Source organism: Manacus candei, unplaced genomic scaffold (assembly GCF_025592945.1).
Source record: "Manacus candei isolate 608988 ecotype Guabito, Panama unplaced genomic scaffold, ASM2559294v1 h1tg000065l, whole genome shotgun sequence".
In the NCBI taxonomy this organism is placed as follows: Eukaryota; Metazoa; Chordata; class Aves; order Passeriformes; family Pipridae; genus Manacus; species Manacus candei.
Genome location: NW_026138113.1, coordinates 1,813,588 through 1,840,052, shown reverse-complemented (window position 1 = coordinate 1,840,052; position 26,465 = coordinate 1,813,588). Strand labels below are relative to the sequence as shown.

The 26,465-nt window shown below is 59.9% G+C and overlaps 2 protein-coding genes across 3 annotated transcripts in view; one reads left to right on the top strand and one right to left on the bottom strand.

Annotated features, from left to right (window-relative positions):
• Positions 1-22,771, bottom strand: part of WWP2 (WW domain containing E3 ubiquitin protein ligase 2) — a 34,505-nt gene extending 11,734 nt beyond the window's left edge. The window contains exons 1-10 of one of the 2 annotated variants that reach the window (XM_051805585.1): positions 22,653-22,771; positions 19,924-20,007; positions 19,166-19,313; positions 18,775-18,893; positions 13,577-13,714; positions 12,733-12,829; positions 8,563-8,762; positions 5,973-6,195; positions 2,006-2,095; positions 932-1,106 (exon numbers count right to left, since the gene is read on the bottom strand). In XM_051805585.1, the coding sequence (XP_051661545.1) occupies positions 932-1,106; positions 2,006-2,095; positions 5,973-6,195; positions 8,563-8,762; positions 12,733-12,829; positions 13,577-13,714; positions 18,775-18,893; positions 19,166-19,313; positions 19,924-19,993 (1,260 nt within the window). In that variant the 5' untranslated portion in view covers positions 19,994-20,007; positions 22,653-22,771. Of the gene's footprint in view, positions 1-931; positions 1,107-2,005; positions 2,096-5,972; positions 6,196-8,562; positions 8,763-12,732; positions 12,830-13,576; positions 13,715-18,774; positions 18,894-19,165; positions 19,314-19,923; positions 20,026-22,652 lie in introns of those variants that run through there. The other variant, XM_051805586.1, reaches the window with a different exon arrangement.
• Positions 22,772-22,842: 71 nt separating this feature from the next.
• On the top strand, positions 22,843-25,659 carry NOB1 (NIN1 (RPN12) binding protein 1 homolog). The gene is made up of 9 exons (XM_051805637.1): positions 22,843-22,927; positions 23,016-23,148; positions 23,280-23,413; positions 23,479-23,550; positions 23,642-23,779; positions 23,866-24,084; positions 24,393-24,490; positions 24,585-24,729; positions 25,138-25,659. Exons 1-9 carry the CDS (start codon positions 22,850-22,852, stop codon positions 25,405-25,407), a joined length of 1,287 nt encoding a protein of 428 aa, XP_051661597.1. The 5' UTR covers positions 22,843-22,849; the 3' UTR covers positions 25,408-25,659.
• The last annotated feature ends 806 nt before the right edge of the window (positions 25,660-26,465 follow it).

Here is a 26,465-nt window from a genome sequence, read left to right as displayed (position 1 = left end):
TCTCTGAGCAGCTAAGCACTGATGAGAGGTTGGTCTCTCTGCTCTGCCCACCTGCCCTCCTTGCCTCCTTTCATCACAGCACAGGCTGGATCACCACTCCAGGGAGCAGGAACATTCCAGCCTGGCCCTTTCCCAAGCAGTGCTCATCCTGCAGCCCACGGCCACCAGCACTGCTCAGCTCAGCAGAGGCGCTGGTCATCCCTGCAGCCAGAGCCCAGCTCCACAGCAAAGGCACAGCCAGGACAAGAGTGGTCCCTGCCCAGGAGCAGAATGGTTAAGAGACTATTCCCTGAGCAAGGAAACGCAGATACTCAGCTCCAAGTAGGAACAAGGGGCAGCAGCAGAGGGAGCAGGAGGGAGCTGGCCAAGTCCAGCTTATTCCTTGCATTCTCTGGTCCCTGGATGCTGCAGCCCCTCACAGTGTCAGCACTTGTACCCTGGGTCTGCAAATACTGCTGCCCCCAGGACCCAGCCATGCTGCCCTGAGCCTGATGGAGACCCAGGGAGGAACGAGCTCAGCCCTCAGAGCCTCCCTTCCTTCTACAGACCAGACTCCCACACTCACTCAGCTCCCACAGCACACACCTGCCTCACAGGTCAGCAGCAAGGCTTGCCTGATGGGAGCCATGGGAGAAAGCCTGTGCCTGGCCACACTGACACTGGAGGGACACCAGGGACAGGCTGCTAAGGACACCTCCCACCCTTCAGGGCTGCGCAAGCTGGTTTATAAAAAGAAAGTCACTCCCCCACAGTCTCTGCAGGGAGCTGAGGAGCTTGTGGGCTCCCATCCAAGCGCTGCTCCACTGAGCTTGCTGAGTCCACAGACCCCACACAGCCCAGCAAGGGCCTCCCCATGCTCCATGGCTCCCAGGCCAGCCCAGGTGAGATCAGCAGGAGAGCCAAGTGAGACCTCACCACCCCCAGCTCTCACCTGGTACAGGAACCTCTGGCTGAACTGCTGCATGGCCCCCTGGAGCTGGTTCCGCTGCGACTGCCACTGCTCGTAGTTCCTGACATACTCGGCTGTGGGGCGCTGCCACGTGGTGGTCCGGGTGTTGTGGTCCACGTAGTAATACCTGCCTCGAGGATCCACACGTTTCTCCCACCTGGAAGCACCCAAGGAAGCTGTCACTGTGTGTCCTCAGACAGCCAGGCAGGCCCTGTGGACTAAGACACCCTCCAATACGAGGGCTCTGTGCCGAGCTCCAGCACTACCACCAGTTTCACAGCTGAAGAGACTCTTTTGGACAAAGATCCACCAAAAGGAAATATAAAGGACTGGTAACTGTTGAAGCAGCTCCTGTAAGGGCACACGAAGCCTGACAGGATGCTCAGGCACAAGCAGAGCTCCCACCAGGATGTCATGAGCATTCCTCCAGGACAGCCGACCTGTGACGGAGGCAAGGCACTGGTTTGGAGACCTGGCAGGAGGGAAGGAGCACACCTGGGCTACTCCCAAACCCACCTCTCCAGGTAACAGCCTCCCTCTTTTAACCCCACACAGATTTGAGGCTGTGGTAGGACCAGAGATCACAGCCTGGCTGCAGACAGTGCGTGCCCACAGGAACCAGAGGCTCCCGGGGAGGACATGGGTGGGTTTGTGTTTCCCTTTCACCCGTCACACCTGGGTCACTCCAGCCCTGCACAAACTCAGTCTAGAGAACAACAGCAGTTCGTACTGAGTTCTCTGCTTCTAGGGACAAAAAAAGGTGAGAATTCCACAAACTTCTGGAAAGCAAATGGCCTCAGGGCTGTGACCTGAAGACACTCCTGCAGGGGAAGCTGGGCCCTCATCTATAAGAGTTCTGCAGAGCAGGTCTCATGGAGCTCAGCAGCATCCTCTCCTCGAGCACAAGCAGACCCCAATTTGGCTGAGAACCCCAGAGAGGCCTCAGAGAGCCCAGGGTCCAGCTTCAGGTTCAGGCACCCTGAGGTGCCCGTTTGCTCACCAGGAGCTGCAAGTCAGATCAGTGTCTGAGGTGCCAGCTGCCCCCACACCCCTTACCCGGGAGGAAGGGGTCTCTCCCACGTCGTGGTCTTGTTGTTGTGGTCTACATAGTAGACTCTACCATTTGGCAGCTCCCGCTGTTCCCACCTGCAACAAAAACACAATCCTGAGGCAGGTGATCCTTGCTAGAACCAAGAACATCCAGAGAGCTGCACCTGGTGGGTCAGTGAGCCCCCCTTCTCACATCCTCAGTGTTCCAAACTTTATTTGACAGGTCTGCATGGCAGCTGCTGGCCTTGCTAGATGGAGACTATGGGAGAGGGGCTGTAGCACTCTGCCCTCTGGAACACACAAAACTTGGAGCAGAAATTCCTCATTTCCCCCAGAAAGGTCAGCGTAAGAATTCACACAGGGTCAGTTTTACACCCGGTGTTTTTGATGTCGTTTTTGTTGGGTTTCTCCTAATATGTCTTTACAGGGAAGCCTTTGAGTTTGGGCTGGGTTCTCTCCCTGGCAGCCCCAAGGCTCACTGCTGACAGCCACGGCTCAAACACACCATGTGGCCATGGCACTCAAGTCAGGATGGCCCCCGAGGACAGCCTGTGTGACAGGGAGCCTGGCTTTACTGGGCCACACTAGAACCATTCTCTGCCTGAACTTATTAATGAATTTACCCTGGCAAAGGTAAAAGCTCCATGGAGCTGTGCTTTCCTGTCAGCTTTTATCCTGCAGCAGAGGGAGGCAAGCCAGCAGCTGCTGACAGATAAAGTGTTCTCCTGTCACACTCCTGCTCCCACAGGCCTCCCTACCCATTCAGTCTTCTGTCTCTAATCATCACAAAAAGCTCAAGCAAATTACTACACCAGCTTCTGTTGTGACAGCAAGGAAGCCAGCCCAGAGTGGCAGAGAGCAGGCAGCCCTGGGGAAGGAGCTGCTCCAGGCTGTAGAGACCAGAAATCCCCTGATGACGATTCCTCCAGGTTTCTGGATCCCTCAGATACCCCTCTGGGTGCCCTCATGACTGCCAAGAGCCACACGGGATTTGGGAGAGTTGCTGGTGGTGGCAGTTACTGACTGACATCCTCTGCCCCTGTGTCACACTGTACAAACACCGATGAGCTCACAGGCTCCTCACCAGCAGCTCCCTGGTGATCTGCAAAGTAAATCTGCTGAGGGCTGGTTCACCCTGTGGGCAGCAGTCCCTTGCCATCAGTGATGAACCGCAGTCACTGCTGACACACAGCAACAGCCTGGGAGATGGGGACACTGGGGACATCCCATCCTCACTCAGACCACCCTGCCCAGCTCCACATGGCCACCAGCAAAGGAGATCCATAGTTTTGGGAGCACTGGATAGTGACAGCTCTCCCCACGTGCACACACTGCAAGCATGAAGCGCCTGACACGATGGCCCCCAGCAGCTCCCCTCCAGCTACCCACAGGCTCATGATGGCCATGGATGCAGGGAGCCACGGGCACTGGGAAGTGGCAGAGCTGAGACAACTCGGCAGTCCAAACAAAACGCCCTCCTTATGTAAGAAACCACAGCCCTGTGGCTCCTGCCAGGCAACATAATGCACCTCTTTGTGCGGGCGAGACAGCGCCATGCACACACCCCCCTCCTGGCCGGCTGTCCCTGTGCAGGATCATCCCTGATAGGATCCAGATGCAGGAGCCAGGGGCTCTTATGTCTCCCTGCCCCCTTTTGTTATCGATCTGCTCAGAAACCCAAGTGAGAGCTGGGACCCTGCGCCCAAGGCCTCGGGCACTGTGGCCGCTGTGCCGGTTCCACACGCTCCTGGCTTCGCAAGGGAACGCTCTGCCTGGAGCGTATGAAGGAGGTTTTGGGCACTGTTGGGGCTGGAATTACTCAGAACTCCTTCCAGCACCCTCCAGCCCTTAGGACAGACTCTCAGTTGTGTGAGGGATGCCTTTGAGCCACCACACCTGGTACAGATGTTGAGGCCCAGAGATCTGAGCAGAGCAAATCGCTCCAAATCCCCACATGAACCCAACACTCTGCCTCCGTCTGTCACAGCCCAGAACACAGGCTGAAGAGAGTGCTCCCCATGCTCCCAGGGATGCAAGGAGGCATGTGGAGAATGAGGCAGGGCAAGCAGGAGGGACACCATGCCTGGAATGACTGGCAGCTCTGCAGGGAATGTTGCTCCTGCGAGTGGTAGAGCAGAAGCCATCCCTCACGGGCTCTGCAGTGTTCCCTCACAGACATCCCAGCAGAGATGGGCCAGCGAGGGGCTATTCTGCATCCCCATCTCCCACTCAGGGCCCCAAACCACCAGTCAAAGTAATTCCCTGGTGTGGTGAGCCAAGCAAAAACCAGCCGTCTTAGATCAGGGCTCAAGAGAGCCCCAGAAGCTCCTTTACACCACCCCCAGGACACAGTGTGTTGTGCAATCCCAATTTAGCAAATCCCTGTTAGCCCAGGACCTGGTTTGGCAGCTCTCAGGGCTTCAACGGACTCAACTCTCCGCTCTCCTTTACCTGGGAAGACCTTGATCCCAAGCAGGTGAGTGCTGCCCAAGCCAGCCCAACATGGCACAAACGCAGCACATGCCAGAGATCTGCTACCCTCTTCCCCCTACAGATCCCACTGCCAGGAAGGGAGGGACTGGCACAGAAAGCACTAATCAAAGGTGTCTCCAGATATCCAAATTCTGGGAGCTCAGCCTGGAGGATGGCTCACTACTCCTCTACCGTTCCTCTCCATCTGTCTTCCAAAGCGCAACAGCTTTATCCTCCTCCCTGCTCCGACACACACAATTCTCTGGTCTGTGAGCTCCACAGGGAGACAGTGGTGGGGAGGATGGGGCCACCCTTATACCTGGTTGGACCAGGCAAATCCAGCCTGGCATGTCTTAGAAAGCAGTGCCTGCAGCCTACTGAGCCTTCAGAACCCCGAATCATGAGATATCTGCAGGCTCCTCCACCCCAGGAAAGAAACAGCCTGTTTCCAGCCCCAGGTGGGGAAAAGGAGCCCTTCAGTCTACCTGGTAGGAGCAGAAAGGGGCATAAGCTCTGCCTGGAATAAAGGCCTTTTTGAGAGCACTGGACTTTTCCAGCTGCCTGGAAACAGGAAGCGCCCAGGCCAGGAGAACAGAACCCCTCACACACCCGGCATGAAGGCACACTGAGCCGTTAACCCTAATTACCTGTGACTGACACGCGAGCGGGCCCTGACCTTTCAGGCATCGCCTCAGCCAAGGGAAAATAAACAGCTCCCTTCATCCCAAACACAGCCCATTTCACCCCCGCCCAGAATTCAAGGTGTTTGATACAAGGGGAGAACGACCCAGCTGCAACACAGAGGGGGCTGAGCCCAGCCACCCCCACAGCCAGCACATCCACAGGCATTGCTCAGCCCCTCCCTGCTCTCCTCCAGCCCCGCTCTCCTCCTCCCCCTTCTCCATAGCCCGAGAAGGAGGAGGAGGAGGAGCATCCGAACCAGGGAGAAGGGGCACTGCTACTGGAGGGTCCTGCCCATCTGCCCCCAGCAGTGGCCAATGCCCCGAGCATGTCCGTGCCCTCCTGCTCAGTGGGAGCTCCCTGGAAATCCACGCTTGCTCTCCCGTGTGTTTTCCTCTGCCTGATCCCTTCAGCAGTCCCAGGAGAGCAGAGAGCTCTGCATGGACGCTGAGAGGCTGCTTGGCACTGCGCTGCCATCCACTGTTTACTGCCCCAAACCTCCGCTGGCACAGCCCAGCCCCTGGTCCAGAGGATCCATGGCAGCCAATCCTGAGCAGATGGGCAGAGCAGGGGGCACAGGCTGTGCCAGGTGAGCAGGGCACAGGGATCCCCACAGGTGCCCCAGGCCACCCCTGCTCCACTGAGCACCAGCATTCCCACCAGCTCCCAAGGCAGCACTTCCCTCCCTCAAACAGCCTCTCCTTCCAGGCCACAGCAGTGTCCCAGTTTCTTCCTGTCCCCACCTCCAGGGCCCTGCCTCCCTCCCCGAGGGCCGCAGGAACCCACTATGCAGAAGTCTCAGGCAGAAAGCAGAGCTTACCCAGGGGGCAGAGCATCCAGGGCGGGCACTGCTGCCCGGGCCGGGGGGGCACTGGGGCCGGACGCTGCCTCCTCGGCCTCTCCAGAGCCCGGCAGGGCAGGAGGGGCAGGAGCGGTGGGGCCGTCGGTCGTGCCGGACACCGCCGGGGCCGGGGCCGGAGCATTCGCCCCCGCTGCTGGCCTGTCCTCTTCAATGTCCACGGCACTCACGGCGTCCCCGTTCACTGGAAGGGCAGAGAGCAGGGGGTCAGCACCCAGGAGGGGATGGGATCTGGCCAATCCTCCCGGGAGCAGAGCTTGGATGACAACCCAAGCACGGGACTCACAGTGCTCCCAGCCTGCAGCAGAGGCAGCACCTGTGTGACCCGGATCCCTCTGGGAACCACTGCCTCTATCTTGAGACAAAAGCAGAGGGTACTTTTTTGTGCTCAGTTTCTCTTCAGCCACTTGAAACACACTGCATCCCTGATGAGAAATCAGGGAATAAGCAGGACCTCCGAAACTGTGGGTGCAGCATCTCCCCCGAGGCAGAATGAAACCTGGGCTCAGCGAGTCAACAGCACTGGAAAGAGCTAAATGTTGCTGAATTCCAGTGAACTTTTGAAAAAGGTAAGGGGAAGAGACAGAGCAAAGGAAAACTACAAAGAAAAATGAGGAGGAGGAAAATGCTAAGCAAAAAAATGAAAGGGAATTTGTTTGAGGAATACTTATTAGATACCCAAAACCCTGAGACCTGGCAGCCCAGCTGAGCAGAACCTTTGCTACAAGACATCCTGGCTGGAGTGGTAAAGCAAAAGTTTTTAAAACAACCCAGAAACAAGGAACAAAATATGGGATGCAGACAGAGCTCCACGATTTAGAGCTGAGAAATGGACAAAACCATAAGGGAAGCCCAAATATTTAGTATCATAGGAAAAACCAGTATGAACTACCACAGATGGGAGACTGAAGAGCTACAGACACTCTGGAGAAGAGGCAAGAGTGCTCAGGACTCTGCTTGGCAGCTGGAAGGTGGCAGGACAACATCCTCCAACACCAGAGGGATCCTGGGACACAGCAGCAGTTGAAGGTGTCCCCAGGCAGCACTGAGGGTGAGGAAGATTTTCAGGTCAGCAGCAACTTCCACCAGAGTCCTGTGGCAGCCAGCTGAGGAGGTCCCTGACTGCCCCTCATGTCGAGCAAGCCTGGGAAAGGGCAGTTTTAGAAGCCTCAATCATGCTGTGCCAGTCTCCAAAGAGAACCTACAGGATGACCCAGTTGAGTATGCCATGGTTGGTTTGATCACAGTCCTGGACAAAGCAGGGAAAAGCTGATCCAAAGTTCACCTGATAAGGAAGGGCTCCAGGGGGAACACAGCAAGAGCTGAACAATGTGACTGTGGGGAAAACACGCCTGGGAATAATCTCCTTTTATTGAAATTACAGCTGAGAGTGACAAATGTAACAGGGACGTTCTTGCAACAGCCTGCTCGAAAAACATGGCAACGTCACCAAAATGTACCAAACTGAAGGGCAAGAGGATGGTTTGTAGAGGCACTCCAGGGTGTCCAACACTAATCCCAGCCATCCAAAACACTCCTCTCCCCATCCTCAAATCATCACTGACAGGATTTGTGGGAGGCACAGAGGGTGTGAGCGGTAAACACCAACAAGGACAGCACAGTCATAAAGCCACTGGGGAGGCTGTGGCTGGGCCAGTAAAACGTGCTTCAAACAAACCAAAGCCAAGAAGCCAAGTTGTACTTGGGAACAAAATCCTGTCCCCAGCCTGAGGGAGTGTCCACAGAGTGAGGAGACTCGAGAGGGCTGGCCTTTGGCAAAAATGAGCTTTGGCAAAATTGAAATTGCGTTGTTCCAGGTCTTCCCAATGAAGTGTAAAAAACCCCCAACTTCCTTCTGGCTTAAACAAAACATTTCCTTCTCTCCTAAACGAAACACTCTGCTTTTCCTTCCAGATCTCCCACAAAAGCAAACTCAGTGCGGAGGAGTGAGAGATGCCCATGAAAGCTAGAGAAGGAAAACAGATCAGTCACATGTGACTTTGTAGTCAGGCACTCAGCAGGCCCCAGTCCTGCTCCACAAGGGATTCAGGGCTTTGTGGACAAACCCAAGAAAACACAAGAGAAACCTTTCCAAATATACCCTCTGACGCAAGAACCAGCCCCCCTTTGAGAGGTGGGTTTGTGCCTTTGCTGATGCTCCACAGGCAGCCGCTCCTCTCACTTCAGATCTTCACTTAAGGCTGATGGGAAATTCAGCTGAACCCTGAAAAGAGTCCACTCAGCAGTGACAACTGTCCTCCTCATTGTGGCGTCAGTGATGCTGCTGTCCCAGTATCCTTTTAAACACCTGGAGCTGGTGGCTCCAGAGTGGAGCCACAGGAATCATTCCTGACAGGCAGCACCGATCCTACGAGAGAGCTCTGCGGAGCTGTGAGGCATATCAGCAGTAGAAGCAATAAAAAAAAAATCAATCGACTCACAGGGAGGACATTCCTAGGCACTACAAGATCCATCATCTCAGTGGAAATGAATTTTCTCCACCATAAATATCCCTGAGCTCTGGTCCCCACCTCCACGAGCATTGGCTCACCTGTGCTGTTGACTGCTCCATTGGCCATGGTGTTGGCTGTGCCATTGGCAGTGCCATTGGCTGTGCCATTGGCTGTGCCATTGGCCATGCTGGCATGCTGTGTGCTCTTGGCCTGCTGCCGGTGCCGGCTCCTGGCGCTGGGACTTTGCTCTCCACTCGCTGTGTTTCCCCTGGCCACTCCGGCCGCGTGTCGGTGCGTCCTGCGAGGGAAAAGAACATGGGAGGTGAGCGACATCACATGGAAAACCCCACTCCTGCCTTTTTGCCTCAGTCTTGTGCTGATTCCATCCCTGGCTCAGGTGCAGCTGCTCCATCTCTTGGGGGTCTCTGTGTCACAGTGGAGCTCACCTGCCTCCATGTCCCCATGGCCAGGGCAGCCCAACCTCTGTGGGCAGAGGACCTGCAGCTCCCCTGGCAAACTTCCCCTCAGACCACCTTGGGTCCCCAAGGCAGCACAGAGGCTTCCCAAAAAAGCTCAGTTTCACCTTAGGAATTTGTTACTGCGAGTGGGCAGGGAGACAGGGTGGAGGGGGGGGATGCTGCCTTTCCAAATCCGGGGGCAAGGCAGAGGCAGAGCCCAGGTACCTCCACCCAGGCTGGCAGCCAGGGCAGCAACCATGGAGAGTGAGGACTGCAGGGACCAGGACGTCAGTTTGCCCCAGCCAAAATCTACCCTTAAAAGGGCAAAACCCACAAACTGTCCCCGAGTGTCAGGGCTGGCGCTGGGAGGGGACAGCAGCTTGGCAGCGACAGGGCACAGGCAGCGACAGGGCACAGCAGCTTGCCAGCTCCAGCAAGCCCTTGGTTCCTCCCACTTATTCCAAAGCCTCTCTCCTTGGGGAGCAGCTCATGGCAGGACTGGGATCGGGAGGAAACATGGGAAAGCAGGAGATGGTTGTTGAAAATAGATCAGATAAGAGCCACAGGGCAGAACAGAGCTGTTGTGACCCCTTCGACCAGCCACGGACTCCCAGGAGGGCAGCCCCACCCAGCGGCTCCTCAAGAGGCCCCTCAGACCATGAATTCACCCCCGACATCCTGGCTACCCTTGGACACAGCTCCGTGCTGGGGGTTTGCTTTGCCCACCAGCACCTGGGGACATGGAGCATCTGCAGGTGCAGAACAGGCTCCTCTTCCCTGGTCAGGAGGTAAAGGTGGCCCCTCACTGCCACCTTGGCAGGGTATCCTGACATCACATGCCTCCCGAAAGTTGGCTGGGACCCCTCCCCACAGTCACCCCCTCCCCACAGTCACCCCCTCCCCACAGTCACCCCCTCCCCACAGTCACCCCATGGTGAGGCCAGAGGCAGCACAGGCCCCAGAGCCATGGCCAGAGGGCAGTGGGCAGGTGGCACCAGCCAGTCCCACCAGGAGCAGCCCCCTCCGCACGGGACAGATCTGGTCCCTGCCCTTCCAGCACAGATGAGCTCAGAGCTGCCCAGGCAGTTTTTAGAAACCAAAACAGGATGTTTCCAGGCTGCCAGGCGGAGGCACAGGGTTACCAGCCTGAATTAGCCAGCCCGCCGCCCAGCCCAGCCCTCCCACGAGTGCTCCCATCTGGGCATTGTCTTTTAATAGACACTGGAAACAAACCCAGGCCACGGAGCACGGCGGGATGGGAATGTGTGCCTAAAATAGGAGCGGGGAGAAAATCAGGCAAGGCACAGACGGAAACAGATGGTGGGATGGAGTGAGGTGTGCATGGGGCAGCCCCTCTCCCGGGGGGAACAAGACCCCATTGTACCCCATCGACTGGGGACCTCAGGTGGCTGCCCCAACCCTAACCTGGACCAGGGCAGATGGTGCCAAAGAGGAACATGGGATCATCCAGGTGACATCAACCATTCAGCTCTCCCACTTATGCCAAGGCAGAGCCCCCACACGACAGTGGCCAACACAGACCCTGGCCATGTAACACAGGAATGGCCAGTTTCTCCAGCTGAGGTGGCCAGAAGGTCCCAGCATGAGATACCAGCAGAGGTGGCAGCATGTCTTGGTCTCACTCAGCACATCATCCCCCAAACTGTGGCTGAAGAGGAGGAAGGGCAGAGCACAGAGAGCCAGCAGTGGCTGTGGGAGGTCAGGGCAGGAAAGCCCCAGTGCCATGTGGTCAATGGGAGTTCAGCTCCCAAAAATACAGAGATGAGAAATTCCCCCTGTCCCTGCCAAGAGGGGAGGAGACCAGCACCCAAATGAGAGAATCATGGAATGGTTTGGGTAGGAAGGGACCTTAAAGCTCATCTCATTCCACCCCCTGCCATGGGCAGGGACACCTGCCACTATCCCATTGCTCCAAGCCCCATCCAACCTGGCCTTGGATATTCCAGGGATGGGGCACCCACAGCTTCTCTGGGCAACCTGTGCCAGGGCTTCCACAAGACAAACAGGGCTCGTGGCACCCACAGCCCCAGCCCTCAGCTAAGGGCCCCTGGGCTCTGTTTTCTCCCTGCACAGAGGGCTGTGGAATTTCACACCCCACCACCAAGATTAGCAGCAAATCCCAAGATGACATTTGTTCAGGAGAAGAAAGAGAAGCCTGACCAAGCTGTTTCCCTCGTGGGGACAGTGTAGAAATAGCTGAGGAGCAAAGAATGGCCCTTTTCTTCCCATCCTGCCGGCAAGTGAGTTTGCCAGCATCCATCACCAAGCCCAGAAAATAAACACGGCTCTGTGTATAAACACAGCAACCATCACACAGCATTCCCAAGCGCAAGGGAACCGTGTTCCACCCCGGAGCAGGCAGCTGCCTTCACGGTGGGTACATCCAGCAGTGCTCTGTCCCACAGAGCAGTAACACATCAACCTGAGCAGGTATGTCCAGAACACCCTAAATTCAGGGGAGTGCAGCACAGATTGAGGACTAGCTTATAAGTTTCCCATGCCAAGGCAGCCATGGGATTGGAATGATCGGAGGCACACCTGGCAGGTGTCTGAAGGTGCCCTGCAGAAGTCCTGGCCAGACTTCAGCACTCAAAGAAGAAACTCCTCACAGCCAACGGAAAAGCAGCAGGGAAGGGGCAGCAGGCAGTGACCAGGCTGAGCCTCCCAAACTAGAACTTTCTTTGCAGGTTTTCTAGCACCTACTGAGAGCTGTTAAGTGCCTGCCAAGCCTAGCTCTCTCAGGTCACTGAGCACTTCCCACCTCTGAGAATGATTTAACACCTGGACAGCAGGAATCAACAGGAGCAGCCACCACAAAAGGGCACAAACTGTGTTCACAGCCTACTCCCAACACCCCATCCCTCTCCCTCCTTGGGTGGAAGATGAACACACAGCATGGAAGGACATGGTCACTTTTGGAGCCAAAAACATCATCTCTGGTGTGTGCCCAGGAGATGAAGAAGGAGCAGAAGAGCTCGAGGTGTGGGGCTTGTAGCTGAGAGTGCTACTGAGCCTGGGCCATGCAGAACCTCCCACGGGCAGGCTGCAGGCGCCCTCTCCACAGCCAGACTCCTATCCAGAACATCTGTACAGGCTGCTGGGCCACTGCCACACTCTGGAAATATAAATAGGTGTTAAATTCAACTCCATGTTGACAGTGTGACACGTCTCCCAATAACCACAGCTCCAAAAGGAGCAGCGCTGAGCCACTCCAGCCCAGCAAGGAGGCAGGGCAGGGCACTGAGCCAGGCACAGGATGGCCTGTTGCCCAAGCATCTCATTTCCTCTGGAAGCAGCTGTTATTTCCCTGCAGCTCTGCTTCTCCTGCTCCTGGACTTTCAGAAGTGTCCTCTTGTGACCATTGTCCAGAGGACCATTGTGCTTCCCAGTGCCTGGCCAGGGCAGTGCTTGAGGGAAGAGCTGGGGTCCCCATGATCCACATTTGAAGGGATCCCACTTTCTTAGTTTGCTTGGTCACAGCCTGCCCCACTTCCAGACAGAACATTCCTTCGGCTGCCAGTGGAGCAACTGGTGAAACTCTCTGGGCCACCACAGACCTGATACTCCTTGAGACAAACCCTTTAGGAGGGGCTCAGGCCAGCCACAGCCTGTCTGTACAGTCACCCCCTGTACCCCCAGCTCTGCTGTCCCCTGGGACAGGCCACCCCTGCCCCATCTCTCCTGTGGGCTGTGGTAGGGGCTCACTGGGAGATCTGAAGTGGGGTGCACTGCAAAAGGACAGGGCCACAGCAACCTCTCAGTAACGGACACACAGCCTGGGGCCCTCACCTTGGTCTGCTGCCAAAGCAGTTGGTACTGGGAGGCTGGTGTCGGCCCTCCGTGGCTGCAGCCGCGCTGGTGGGGTCCCGTCCAGGTGCCTGGGACCCTGCATGGGGGAAGAATGGGAGGGTGAAGAAAAGGACTGAGATACCTACTAGCTCTTCCCTCCTCCTCACCTTCCAGAAAGGAGTCCCAAAAGCACAACAGCCCCACCTATTGCATGACAGACCCCCAGCACCCAAGGACACCCCACCTTCACGCTGGGTTCTCTCCTCTCCCACTGCTGTGTGAGGGCACAGCCCCCCCTGCCCAGCACCCTGTAGCTCCAAGCAGAAGGCAGGACTCTGCAGAACTAGCAACACCAGGAGAGCAGCCACATCCAAGATTCCCAGATTTCACAAGTTTTGTTTCCCAGCAGGGAAGAGAAGGAGCCAGGGGAAAGCAACACATTAGCCCCTGTCCAGCACAAGCTCTGCTCCCTCCCCTGGCAGCCTCATGGGTCAGCCATCAGTACATGTCCCCATGGGGAGCCCTGCTCAGGAAACACTGAAACCATTTCCACAGGCCACAGGAACAGCAAGGGAAGCGGCTGATCCATGTGGATGGCTGGAGAAGGGCCTGGAGAAGGGCTGCTCCTCCCAGGCCATCGACGCTCCTGCTCCAATTCTGCAGGAATTCGTGAGCATCCAGGGCAGGCGGGGCTGGCACCGGAGCCTCATCTGGGAGAGGAGGCAGGTGCTGGCTCTGGATCACTGGCCCAGGGGTGCTGGGGGCCGTGGGCTCAGCCCCCTCCTCTCCCCACTCAGCGCCTCGTGCCTGGAGCCACTGCGCGCACGTGGGGCCGGGCACTCACCCTCTGTGCCGGCACTGCCATCGGGAAGGCTTCCCAGAGCAACAGCCGGCCCGTCCAGGAAAATCGTCAGCTCTCCGCCTGACACAATGCTGCCTTTGTTCTCCGTCTGCAGGTCCAGGGTCAGCTGCCTGTTCTCCACTGTGGGAGAGAGGGGACAGGGAGAGAGACCACCGGTCACCACTGGGATCCCAGCTGCGATGGACGTGGCTCCACCAGCCCAGCTCCCACGTCAGGCCCCTGGCCCACCCCCTGGTGGGCCCCCACAGGCCTCCCCCACCCCCCAAAGGTGCCTGCTCCCTCAGGGCCAGTTGTCCCAGTGAGCACCATCAGCACTGGCCTCACACCTACAGGTACCTTCCAGCACTGCCCGAGGATCCCCAGCCAGCCTCATCACCTTCTCCCAAGGAAAACCCTCCCTCACCAGCCACCCTTTTACTGGGGCTGCAGCTGCCCCAGGGGCCCTGGCTTTGACACAGCCAAGACCCTCATTGCTCACAGATCCAGGAGCTGGGGCTGTAGGGGCAGATCCTGGCAGGAAAGTCAAGGGATTTAACACAACACATGGGGCAAGAAGGGTCCTTCATGATGGCGACCACCACATCCCCATGCATCAGTTCCACTGAACAACAGCGGCACAGAGGGCTGTCTGCAAACAGGAACACTCCAAACACTGTGCTGAGGCATCGGACTGCCTCCACAGAAGGTTCTGGAGTGTGTGGCATGGTCTGGGAGGTTCTTGGAGACAGTTGCCAGCTCCACTCCCACCCTTGGGAACCGTTTTGGCTTTATCAGCTTTAGCAAGAGTTTGCTGGTCCCTAGGGGCAATGGGGGCACAGGCACAGCCCTCAGCCCCCATGGGCAGGCAGGGCTGGTCCCCTGGGTGACAGCACCCACCCCAGCACAGCAATGCCTGCCGGAGCCAGCCCAACTGAAACACCCAGCTCCACCACAGAAGGCCAGAAAAATGTGGCTGCGCCAGCCTGGGACAGCAGCCCAGACACTTCCTGACTCATTTGCTCAAATAATATTTGTATTATACACGGATTGCTCATGACACAATGGCACCATTTTTTAGCAACCTGCTTTGTCCTGGTGCGATGCGGGGACGGGGTGTGGTTCCTGCCAGTGGGAACAGGAGGGAAGGAGCACACACCTATGGACCCCTTGTCCCACCTCTATCTTCAAGCTGTCTGTGCTGGGATTCAGCACCCCCTCTTCCAAGGCATCCCAAAACCCAGCGACATGGGGTCTGTGGCAAAGACAGGGCTATGAGACAGGCTGCACTTGTGGATCTCTGGGAAGTCTCTGGTTTGTAGTGCCAAGGATACAGGTACCCCTGCACAGAAGGGGCACATGCTCACAGGGGTACAGCAGAGAGGCTGGAGTTCAGCTGTCACTTATCATCCACCCATCATCCAACAAGGGATTCTACTGAGCCCGGTCTCCCTCCTCTGCCTCACAGAGCTGTTCTCCGCTTGCTTCCAAGGGGAACCGACCTCACAGGCGGTTTTAAGAGCCTGAGACAGAAGATGCTACTGAGCACAGCCAAAAACCAGAACAAACCCAGACCCTGTTTCCCCCCTGGCTCCTCCAAGCCATAGGAATCCACATTTTCTCTGGGGTCCCTCCATCCCCCTCCGTGAGCGCCGCACTCCGGGGCCGTACAAGCCCTCATTGTGCGGGCACTCGGCCGAGGCGCAAAGACAAGGTGTCTCCAAGTGGAGGATGTGAACATGAACCTCCCAGCCGGCTTCCTTCTCCCCCCCTCCAGTTTTTTTAAAGAAAATAAACACTCGCAGAACCTTCCCCTCCCTGTCCCCGTCCAGCGTGCAGGACGCACAAAGGGACATTGCTGCTGCCCCGACGGCGGGTCCCCCGAAGGGCCGAGCACAAAGGCTGCCTCTGTCCCGCCGGCTGCCAGAATGTCAGAGGAATTATTATTATTTTGGGAGGGGGTCGGGGGGTGATTTGGTCCTGAATAAGGTCTCAGTTCAGCTGCTTCCAGTGCCCCGCACACAGCATCAGAGCTCCCATTTAGCGGAGGTGAGCTGGAATTCCCACCCAGCCCATTAAGCGGATTTACGGTTCCAAGAAATGAGGCTGGGAGCAGCCGGTGCGATAACGGCCCCAGGCTGAGCTCCAGCCCCCGGAACCCCCGGGGACCACACATGTCTGACCCCAGGGAGCTGCCACACGGGACAGGCAGCCCCTCTGGAACACCCTGTCTGAGATGGCTCCATCTCCATGCACACATCCAGGAAGAATTCCAGACAGCCAGCCAGATGGTGCTTCCCACTCTCTCAGCTCCCCAAACCCTCTTTGCACAGTCCCACTGGATGCAAAGGCCAGGTCCCATTCCAATAGGTCCATGTGATTGTCCAGGTTTTATCTGGGATGGATCAAAGCTCTCTGGTGCTGAGCAGGTGAAGACTGGCTCAGCCTTTGTGAATTTCCATAGCCAAAGGAACGACCTCAAGCTGTGGCTACAAGTCCTTATGGGGAGAAGCAGGAGGAAAGCTAGACCTTCCACAGCCATTCCCAAAACAAGGAAGAACCCAGAGTTTACAGGAAGGGATAATCTTTACTGTCCCATGAAAGTCTCCCCAGGGCAGCTTTGCCCATGCTGCTGACCCAGCCTCAGCCACCAGCAGCTTAGAGACAACTATGTCCCACCCCATTTATCTGCCAGGGATAACGAGGAGAGCCTTGGACATCTACTTCTTTCCTCTGAAAGGTGACATAGGATGGGCATTGTCTGCCCCCCATGGTGACCTACTGGCTGGATGACCAGTTGTATGAGATTACATCCCAGCCACAGTAAGCCAGCTCAGGGAGCTGCCAGGGCACGCAGCACAGCACAGCTCCTTTGGCATCACAGCCATTATGGGGTGGAGCTGCAGCTTTCCAGAGGTTGGGAAGTGCTGCTGGCTTCCTGGAGGGTCCCACGAGGCCATGGCTCCAGCAGCTCTGCCTGGGGCACAGCAGTGGGGACTCTGTGAGATCTGTAAAGCCCTGGAATGTGGTGCCACTCAGCACACAGTGGGACCAGCAAAAACCAGCAGGGCCCAGTATGGGGTTCCAGAGAGCCCACGGTGCAGGGCCAGCTGGGGTTGCCCCTTGGGCAAAGTAAGAGGTGGAACCAAGAGGTGTCTCTGCAGAGGTGGCACTCAGGGACCAGGGCAGGGGCTGTGCCATGGAAAACGAGCTGCTTTACAGGAGCCCTGGGAGCAGCTCAGCTCCTGGAAGGCTCCAGCTCACGTTGGTGATGGAACTCATTCTGACCCACCTCTCCACTTCCCATCCAATCCCTGCAGAGGCGGGAGAGCTCTGCCTGACAGCGGAGAGGCCCCGCAGGCCCTGCCAAGGTGCTGGAAAGTGCTGGGAGCCCCAAAGCCAGGCTGGCCCTGCCCAGAGCAGGAGCTCCCGCGACAGCCAGGCTGTCAGCTCCAGAGGCTCTCCCAGCTTTCCTGCGAGCTCAGGCCTCGTCACTGAGCTCTTTTTCCAAGCTCCAGGCCTTGGAGCAGAGACTTTTTCACCTGAAGCAAGGCATGCTTGGCAGGAGGGCTGACAGAAGTGGGGGGAGCTCCAGCAACATCCTGGCAGGCGGGAGCCAAGGACGTCACCGTCCTGCCCACAACCAGATCCATTCCTGCCCACTGAGCGGAATGACAGGAATAAAATGAAGACCACAGCTACACTCACACACTAGTAACTCACAGAGAACCTCATCAAAACAGTAACAAGCCCAGTGAAGGCAGAGAGAGGGGTTGCTGCCTGGCAGGAGCAGCCCTGGGGAAGGATTGCTCCAGCTGAGCACTTCCCAAGATGGGGAGAGGAGAGCCAGGCCCCTCCAGTGGCAGAGGGCACAACATTTTGCTGCCTCACACACATTAAGTGTCTGACTAGGGATGGCTTGAAATCCCAGATGCCTTTTGCATGTCCTTGCCTTCCCTGGGCTGGCAGGCAGAGGGAATGAGATCCCCTCCTCTCGGGAGGTGAGGAGCCCCCAGGGAAGGGGTCTCAAGGCTCCCAGGGGACCCCCAGGGGACCCCCAGCAGTCTCTGCCCCACTCAGAGCTGCAGCAAAGCCTGAAGGCTGAGCAGTGACCTGCAGAGAAGAGGAGAGAGAAGATGCCAGCCCAGAAAAGAAGGGCAGACAGAAGCAGATAGCCCAGGCAGTGCCAGCTGCCCCCAGCCCATGGCAGCACCTTCCTGGCAGGCCAGGGCAGGCTCTGCAGCTTTAAGAGTCCTCCCTCCCAGCCCACGGTGTCAAGGAAAAATCTGACACTTTTTTTCTGGTAGATGTTAATGGACAAGCTCAAACAGCCAGTTGCCTTTTCCATTCATTTTCCACACAGCCCCCTGGGAGGCTGGGAATGAAAGAGCCGATTGTGCCCCCGCAGGTAGGGCGGGAGCGACGGCGGCTCCAGGAGCCCGGCCGGCATCGGCACACCTCGGCAAGGAAAGCTGCAGGGAAGAGTGCCCCGGGGCACAGCCCCCACAGCCCTCAGGTTGTCTGATACCTACACCCCAAGCAACAGAGCCCATCTCGGGGCACACGTTCAGATCCTCAGGGCCTTTGCGAGGTGACAGCAGTGGCAGCACAGCTCCTACGTGTCCCTCAGTGTTCCACACCCAGACCAGGTGCAGCCTGCCCAGCACAGGGAGTGTGGCAGGGACAACGGTGTGGTTTCACAGCCTGAAGCAGCAGTGCCAGGGGAAGCAGCCCACCCCAGGCCCTGGCACCGTGGAGGGTCTGACCCAGCCCCGAATCCCCCCGAGGCACAGGAGGCCCCTCTCCTTGCTCAATACCAGGTCTGTGTCTCACAAGCTTTGCTTGGAATAGACAGAGACAGCCTTTTCCAGCCCCAAACGGCCACTCGCACCACCCCGGCCCTGAATGGCCGCCTTTATGTGGGAGCTGCTGTCACGAGCCACACTCTGGCAACCGCAAACGGCAGCAAATAGCAGAGGGGTTTGTGTTTCCGAGCCGGCTGCAGCACCCTGGCTGACGTGGGTATGGCTAACAGGGGCATGGCTGACGCAGGTACAGCTTCCGTCACACCCAGCCCCCAGCCCAGCCACACAATGGCACCTTGTTCCCTCCCGGGGAACGCAGGAGCTGCTGCGGCCACCCCTCTCCTCTCCTCCAGGCAGGTGAGGTGCAGGACCCCCGCCGGGGGACCCCCTCGTACGTACGCTTCCCACCGCTCCGGAGCAGGTTGCCAAGGCTGACGGAGGCGGCGCCCAGCAGCTCGTTCCTCAGGGTATGGCAGATCCACACCTTCAGCTCCAGGTGGCTCTGAGCCGTGACGTTCCTGCAGAGACCAGAGAAGGGGGCTGTCACCGTGGCCTCATGCCTGCTCCAAGCTTGGGCAGCGGGCAGTGACAGCTCCAGGGAGCAAAGGGAGGTGGGCAAGGTCATGAGGCAACAGGAGACTCCCCTTCCTGCTGCCCTCCCAACCTGGTTGCCCCTGACAGCATTGTCGTCCAGGGGGAAAAGCTCTGACTGTCCCCAGCCAACGGCCCAGCAGAGCACAGGGAGCCAGCCCTGGCACCAGCTTCACACCAGGGGGTCACATGCACTCACAGGGTGAGGATCTCGTTCCACAGCAGCTCGGAGATGCCCATCTGCTTCCCCGTCTTCTTGGTCTCACTGGGCAGCCCGTCTCCAGCCACCTCCACGTAGCAGTTCATGCGTGCCGGGCGGCTCTGGGCCTTGGGCTTCACAGACACCACTGGGCAGGGACAGCCATGGGGTCAGGGGGAGCCCCCGGCCCTGCTGTCACCCCCCCGTCCCATCCCGTCCCTGCCAGGTCGGGGGCCAGGACTCACCGTAGTATTGGGAGAAGGGGAGCAGGAAGCGCTTCTCCCGATGGCAGCGATGGCTGCCACCGGCCTGATCACTGCCTGGCCCCCATCTTCAACCCTCCCGAGGGCTGCAGGGGAGTCACTGTCCCCACAGACACCTCCCTACCCCAGGGCAAAGGAGCACGGTGGGGGCGAGGCGGTGGGGGCACCCCCGGGTCAGCAGTGCCAGGCGGAGGGGCAGAGCCGGGGACAGCTCCGAGGGGATGAGGTTCTGAGGGGACGCGGCTCCGGGTGCCGGGAGCCATCTCGCGGCCACGGGAGCACCGGCGCGGCACTGGCAGGGCCACGGAGCCACGTCCCCACGGCAGCCGGGCGGGGAAGCAGCCCAGCCCAGCCCAGCCCAGCCCAGCCCACAGGGCAGTGCCGGGCACCCCAGCTCCTGCTTCCCCTGGGAAGGGCTCCCAGCCTGGGGTGCAGCAGAGCACACACAGACACCATTCCCGGCAGAGGGATTGCCAGCGAGGCAACAGGACCCACCTTTCACGGAGAGCTGGGACTTCTCGCAGGGCGGCCCAGCCCTGGCCCTGCTGGAGCTGGCAGCGGCCATGGCATCACCCCCGGCTGGAAGCACAGAGAGGAGACGCCTCAGCGCTGGGCCGAGGGAGCTGGGGCTGCACTGGCCCAGCCCAGGGCCCAAACACAGCCTGGATGCCACTGAGAGTAACCCACACGGCAGGAGACTGGGCAAGGGATGGGCAACACCCGGGAAACACAGGCTCCCTCATTCCTAATAAACCAGCCCTGCGTCACAGGCAACACTGTGTCCTTGGGAGAGAAGCCTCCTTTGGGAAAGTAACCCCCTTCAATGGCACTGCCACAAGTCAAGCTGGGCAGTGTCAGTCCTCCAGACACCCCATCTGAACAGTGCAGCTCCCCTGACCGAAAGGCCAGTGCTGATCAGGGGTCAGAGCAGGCACCAAAGCCCTGCCCCACAGACAGCACCTCACAAGCAGCCCACGTGTCACCACACATGGGATCCCTCAGAAGGGACATGGCAGTGGCACTGGCAGGACAGAGCAAGGTCCTGTCACAGCACAGGGAAATGGCTACATCCCTCAAGGGCAGCCCTGGTCTCATCCTAGAATCCCACAGAATCATTAAGGTTGGAAAAGACCTCCAGGAGCATCGAGTCCAACCTGTGCCCAATCCCCACCTTGTCACCCAGCCCAGAGCACTGAGTGCCACATCCAGTCATTCCTCGGGCACCTCCAGGGATGAAGACTCCACCACCTCCCTGGGCAGCCCCTTCCAATGCCTGACAATTCTTTCTATGAAGAAATTCCTCCTGAAATCCTACAGGAAAACCCATCCTGTCTACTCTAAACAATGTCAGAGGGGCCTGGGGCTGCAGCTGATGTGGGCACAGGGCAGGCCCAGCTGCACACCCAGAGCTCGCGGTCCCCCAGTACTCCCACCATTTTCTCCATCCCCAGTGCCGTGTCCCTGTCATGGTACTTCCCCTGCCCCTCCTGCTGCACCTTCCCCTCCGTGTCACCCCCAGGCAGGAAGGACACACGCTGTGACACCAGGGAGGGTGGCAGGGCACGTGGCCAGGCCTCTGCTGAAACCACGGACCACAGAGCGGAGGGTGAGGTCACACATCACACAGGAGCACGAGGTCCTGAGACCACGAGTCAGCCCTGGGCTCACTGCCTCCTCCTCCTGCCATTCCAGGAGGAGCTGGAGAGGACAGGGGTCAAGGTCACGGCCCAGAGCCCCCAACACAGCAGGGCAGATGGGGGCATTCGCTGCCCACCCTGGGCAGAGCAAAGAGAAGCCTCAACTCTGTCACCCTTGGCAGTAGCAAGGGCTCAGCGGGGTCAAACTCAACCTCCTCCCACAACACTAAAGCCAAGAGTTCCCCCCTGCCTGGCCACAACTGGGGCACCTCCAACCTCTCCCTTCCCCAATCAGGGGAAGCAGAAAAAGGAGAGAAGCATCTCCAACAGCTCCAGCCCCTCTCCCTGTGCTGTAGTTTCCTCCCTGCTCTCTCCCCGCACCCTCATCAGACCGTACCGAGCTCCATCCCATGGGCAAACTCCCTGTGAAATCCCCTCTCCCAGGGTCTCCCCTCTCCATGCCAGCCCCATGCGACTCCCCGAAGCACAGCAAACCTGCTCAGCACCCCAGAGCCTGCCTGTGCCTCATGCAGCCCCCAGCTCTGCCTGGGAATCCTCCTTTGGCACGGCCGGCCGCTGTCCTGGCTCCATTCCACACACCCCGACCCCCAGCCCCTCGCTGGGGGGAGGTCACTCATCACGTTCATTGACTCGCTGTCACACAGTTACTCACACTCCACTTCTCCCGGCCCACAGAGTACCCCGACCTGCCCTGAGGATACTGGATATGGCTCATCCTCATGACTGCTGTGACTCCTCAGCCCTGCAATCACACGATTCCAGTGGTGCCATTCCCATGGCACAGGGAGCAGCCGGGCACTGCTCCTGCTGTGCCAGCCCGTGCCCAGCCCCGTCCCGTCTGGGACGCCTCCAACCGTTTTTCTTTCAAATCCTGCCTCTTTTCCCCATTTTCTCTTTTCCCGATTTTACACCGTTTCGCTGTCGCTGGCTCTGACATCCCCGGCCACGTCAAACCCCCACCGGCCCCCAGAGCCCCGTGGTGTCCAGCCCCGTTCCCCAGGCACAGCTTTGCTCTTCCCCGGCCCGCCCCCGCCCCCGCCCCCCCACACAGCGGGATCCCGCTTGGAAGGCCGAGGCCTCCTCCCTCCCCGGGGTTCCCGTGTCTGACAGCCCGGCCCGGCCTCCCGGGGACACGGACGGTGCTGCCACTCCCGCTTACACGGGGTCACCCCCGGGGCCGCTCCGGGAGCAAACACTGCGACCCGCTCCGGGACCGGCCAGTGCCGTTCCACACAGAATTCGGCCGGGCCCGCGGACACCGCACAGGGAGGTGGGGCCGGGCAGCCCCTGCTGCGGCCCCGGGCCGGTTCCGGTACAGGCTGGGCGGAGCCCGGGGCGCCCGGCAGGCCCTGCCCGCCAGCCGCACGGGAGTGCCCGGGTGCCGGGACGGCCAGGCCATACCGGGAAGGGAAGCCTGGCCCGGCCCGGCCCGGTCCGGCCCAACCCAACCCAACTCGGCCCGGCCTGACCTGACCTGACCTGACCTAGCCTAGCCTAGCCCAGCCCAGCCCAGCCCAGCCCAGCCCAGCCCAGCCCAGCCCAGCCTGTCCCGTCCCATCCCGTTACCGGCAGCCGCTCCACTCCCGCTCCCCGGCTCCGGTCATGTGACCCCCGGCCCATCACGTGACCACGCCGCCCGGAAGCGCTCCCGCGGCCCCGCCGCCGCTCCCGCCTTGCCGTGCCCGGACCACAGCTCCCGGCGTGCCCCGCACCCGAACCACAACTCCCAGCGTGCCCCGCGCGGACGGTGGCCGGGCGGGACCATGGGACTTTCGGACATGGCGCGTGTGCCGCACGTCGTGGCCGACACGGGCGCGTTCCTGAGCGCGGCCCCGCTGCAGGTACCGGGGGGACACCGGGGGAGAGGCGGGGGGACATGGGGAGCGCGGGGGACACCGGGGCCGAGCCGGTGTGACGGCGCTCCCGCAGGACATCGCGGACGCGCTGTACACCGTGCCCGAGGTGCTCGCCGAAATCCGTGACCGCCCCACACGCCGCCGCCTCGCCGCGCTGCCCTGCGAGCTGCGGGTCCGCCGCCCGCGGCCCGACCTGCTGCGCCTCGGTGAGTACCGCGGTACCGGGACCTACCCTGCGGCCACAGGGACCTGCCCCGGGGGTACCGGGACCTGCCCCGGCCCAGCTCCTCGGGGGCCCGGCCCGCCCCGCCCCGACGGCCGCTCCGCCCCCCCGCAGTGACCGACTTCTCCAAGAAGACCGGGGACTACCCGAGCCTCTCGGCCGCCGACCTGCAGGTGCTCGCCCTCACGTGCCAGCTCCAGGCCGAGACCGACGGCCCCGGCGGCGTCCGCTGGGAGCCGCAGGACAAGGTACGACCCGCCCGGGGACGGGGTCCCGGCCCCGCCGCCTCCGCCCACCGTGCTGTGTCCCCCAGGTGCGGCTCAGCTCCACCCCGCGGCACCCCGAGGCCCCCCTGCACCTCGCCGGCTTCCACCTGCCCGCCAAGGTAGGGAGGGGAGGGACGGGAAGGGGAGGGGAGGGTGTGCAGCCCCCCGGAACCCCGGGCGGCTGAGGAACCCCGCGCTGTGCCCCCCCAGCACAGACCCCCGGGGAAGGGGCAGCGCCCGCCCAGCCCCGAGCACGGCCCGATCCCGGCGGACGGTGACCAGTTCAGCTCCTTCCTGTACTGGCGGCCACCCCTGCCCAGCATCGAGGAGGAGCTGCAGGAGCTGCTGGTGAGACCCGGGGCCCCTCCCTGTCCCTGCTCCCCCATTTCTGGCTGTTCCCAACCCCTCTGTGCCATCCTGTCTCGTACCCCCAGAGCACCCAGGCCATCTCCCTCTGCCCCGAGGAGCCCCAGAGCCTCGGGGATGGGGCCAGCGCTGGCGAGGAGGAGGAGGAGGAGGAGGAGGAGGAGAGCGACGACGAGGGCTGGATAACACCCAGCAACCTGAAGCAGGCCCAGCAGGACGCAGGGCACTGTGACACAGACCCCGCTGGGGTCCAGGTTGGCTGCGTCACCACAGACTTTGCCATGCAGGTGGGGCTGGGCTGGGGCAGGGGGTGTGGGCTGGGGCAGGGGGGTTGGGCTGGTTCGGGGGGCTGTGGGGGCAGGTTCCACCAGGTTCCACCAGCCGAGGCAGGGACGAGTCCTTGGACAGGGTGGGAAAAGCTCTGTGACGGCTTCTTATGTCAAAGCCAGCTGGGTCTCTCCATCCCAGAGGCTCCTCTGAGTGTCACTTCTGTTGGGGTCTCTGCCATGGGCCTCTCCCAGCCCGGGCTAGCAGAGCCCAGGTGATGCTCCTCCCAGTCCCAGCTCAGTGTCCCGGTTTGTCCCTCCCCTTGCAGAACGTGCTGCTGCAGATGGGGCTCCACGTGCTGGCAGTGAACGGGAGGCTGATCCGCCAGGCCCGGAGCTACATCCTGCGCTGCCACGGCTGCTTCAGGTGTGGGAGGGTGGGGAGGGGGCTGAGGGGTCCTGCTCCCGGGCTGAGCCCGTGTTCCATGGCCCAGGGAACCCCCCCTCTCCCTGCCTTGCAGGACCACCTCGGACATGACCAAGGTTTTCTGTCCCCACTGTGGTAACAAGACCCTGAAGAAGGTCGCCGTGAGTGTCAGTGACGACGGGAGCCTCCACATGCATTTCTCCCGCAACCCCAAGGTGCTGAACCCCCGTGGGCTCAGGGTGAGTACCCAGACAGAATCATGGAATCACTGAGGTTGGAAAAGATCTCCAGGATCATCGAGCCCAACCTGTGCCCGATCCCTACCTTGTCAACCCAGCCCAGAGCACTGAGTGCCACATCCAGTCCTTCCTTGGACACCTCCAGGGATGGGGACTCCATCACCTCCCTGGGCAGCCCCTTCCAGTCCCTGACTACCCTTTCCATGAAGAAATTCCTCCACTGGGCCCCCGGGAATGGGAGCCCGGCCTGTGGCCAGCAGGTTGGAGGGAATCAAAGCAAAACTGTGAACATCCTCTAGGTGTTCCCCTTGACCCCAGGGCTTTAGGGCTTCCCTGCTCAGTTCTCCAGAGGCCTGTGGTCCCCTCCGAGCCCCCATGACCCACAGTTGACCCCTTTTTCCCCGGCAGTACCCGCTGCCAGCGCCGCAGGGCGGGAAACACGCCAACAACCCGCACCTGGTGGAGGACCAGCGGTTCCCGCAGCAGCGGCTCTCCCGCAAGGCCCGGCAGAAAACCAACGTGTTCGACCCCGACTACCTGGCCGGGGTGTCCCCGTTCGCCGAGCACGACGTGCACAGCCGGGCCGCCAACCTGCACATCCGCGACACCACGCTGGGCGCCGGCCGGCGCCGCCTCAACCCCAATGCCGTCACCAGGAGGTTTGGGAAGAAGAGGTGAGGGGCAGGATGTGGCCCCCACCTGCAGGACCCACCTGCCCAGGTGTTGTGGTGGCTCTGGGAGGGTGAGGCCTCTCCCAGACCTGGGAACGGGCTGGGCTGTTCCTCCCCTGCTTTGCTGGTGCCCAGAGCGGCTTCATCTCTTTGGTTTGGGGAGGCCCCCACCAGGGTGGAGGTGGGTGAGGTGGTGCCTTCCCTGCTCAGCCCCAGGCAACAGTTGTGTCCTAATAAACACAAAACTCTGTAGCACCGTGGCTCAGTCTTGTTTCTGTAGCTGCCTGTGCCAGGGTGAGCATTTCTCTGAGCCGTGAGAACAGGGGAGGGAGGGAGGGAGGGAGGGAGGATTTCTCAGGCTGTTTTGTCCCATGGCCCCACAGTGGCATTAGCCAGGGGGAGGATAACGAGCTCCAGCAAGACAAAAGCCAGTGGCAGAGGTTTGTGTTTCACCCTGCACTGGGTGATGCCCAGGGCTGAAGGGGGAGGCCCCGGGGGAAAGCTTTGTGGATAAATCTGCTGAAATCTTTCACAATCAAGCAGTCTGCCCAGCTCTTGCTGCAGTTTCTTCTTATCCCTGCTGAAATTGTTCAAAATTATATAATTCCCAACACCTGCTGCAGTCCCTGGTCCTGGAGAGGTCATGGGTTGCAGAGTGGGAGCAGGAAGGGGGGACACAGCTGGGCCTCCCCAGCCCCAGGTCATTCTTAGTGTGTTGGTACTAAGATGCAAATCAAGGGAATGAGGTGACACCCCCCAAAATCCTGCTGAGGGGGTGGCAACTCCCGTCATCTTAGCTTTGGACTTGCCTCACCTCCGTGGGGCAGAACAGCCCCAATGACCCTAAGGGAGAGTCTGCATCTCCCCACATCCCTCAGCAATGGAATCCCAGACTATGGAAGCAATTCCTTTGGTTACAATTTGCAGGATGGGTTGGGCAGCCCCCCAGGGGTTACTGGGAGGCTCCACATGACAAAGTCAATGCAAAACGCTGGGATGTGATTCCAAAGTGCCTTTTCTTACACAACAGCTGCAGCAGGACACAGCTCCTGACCAGCACCAGAT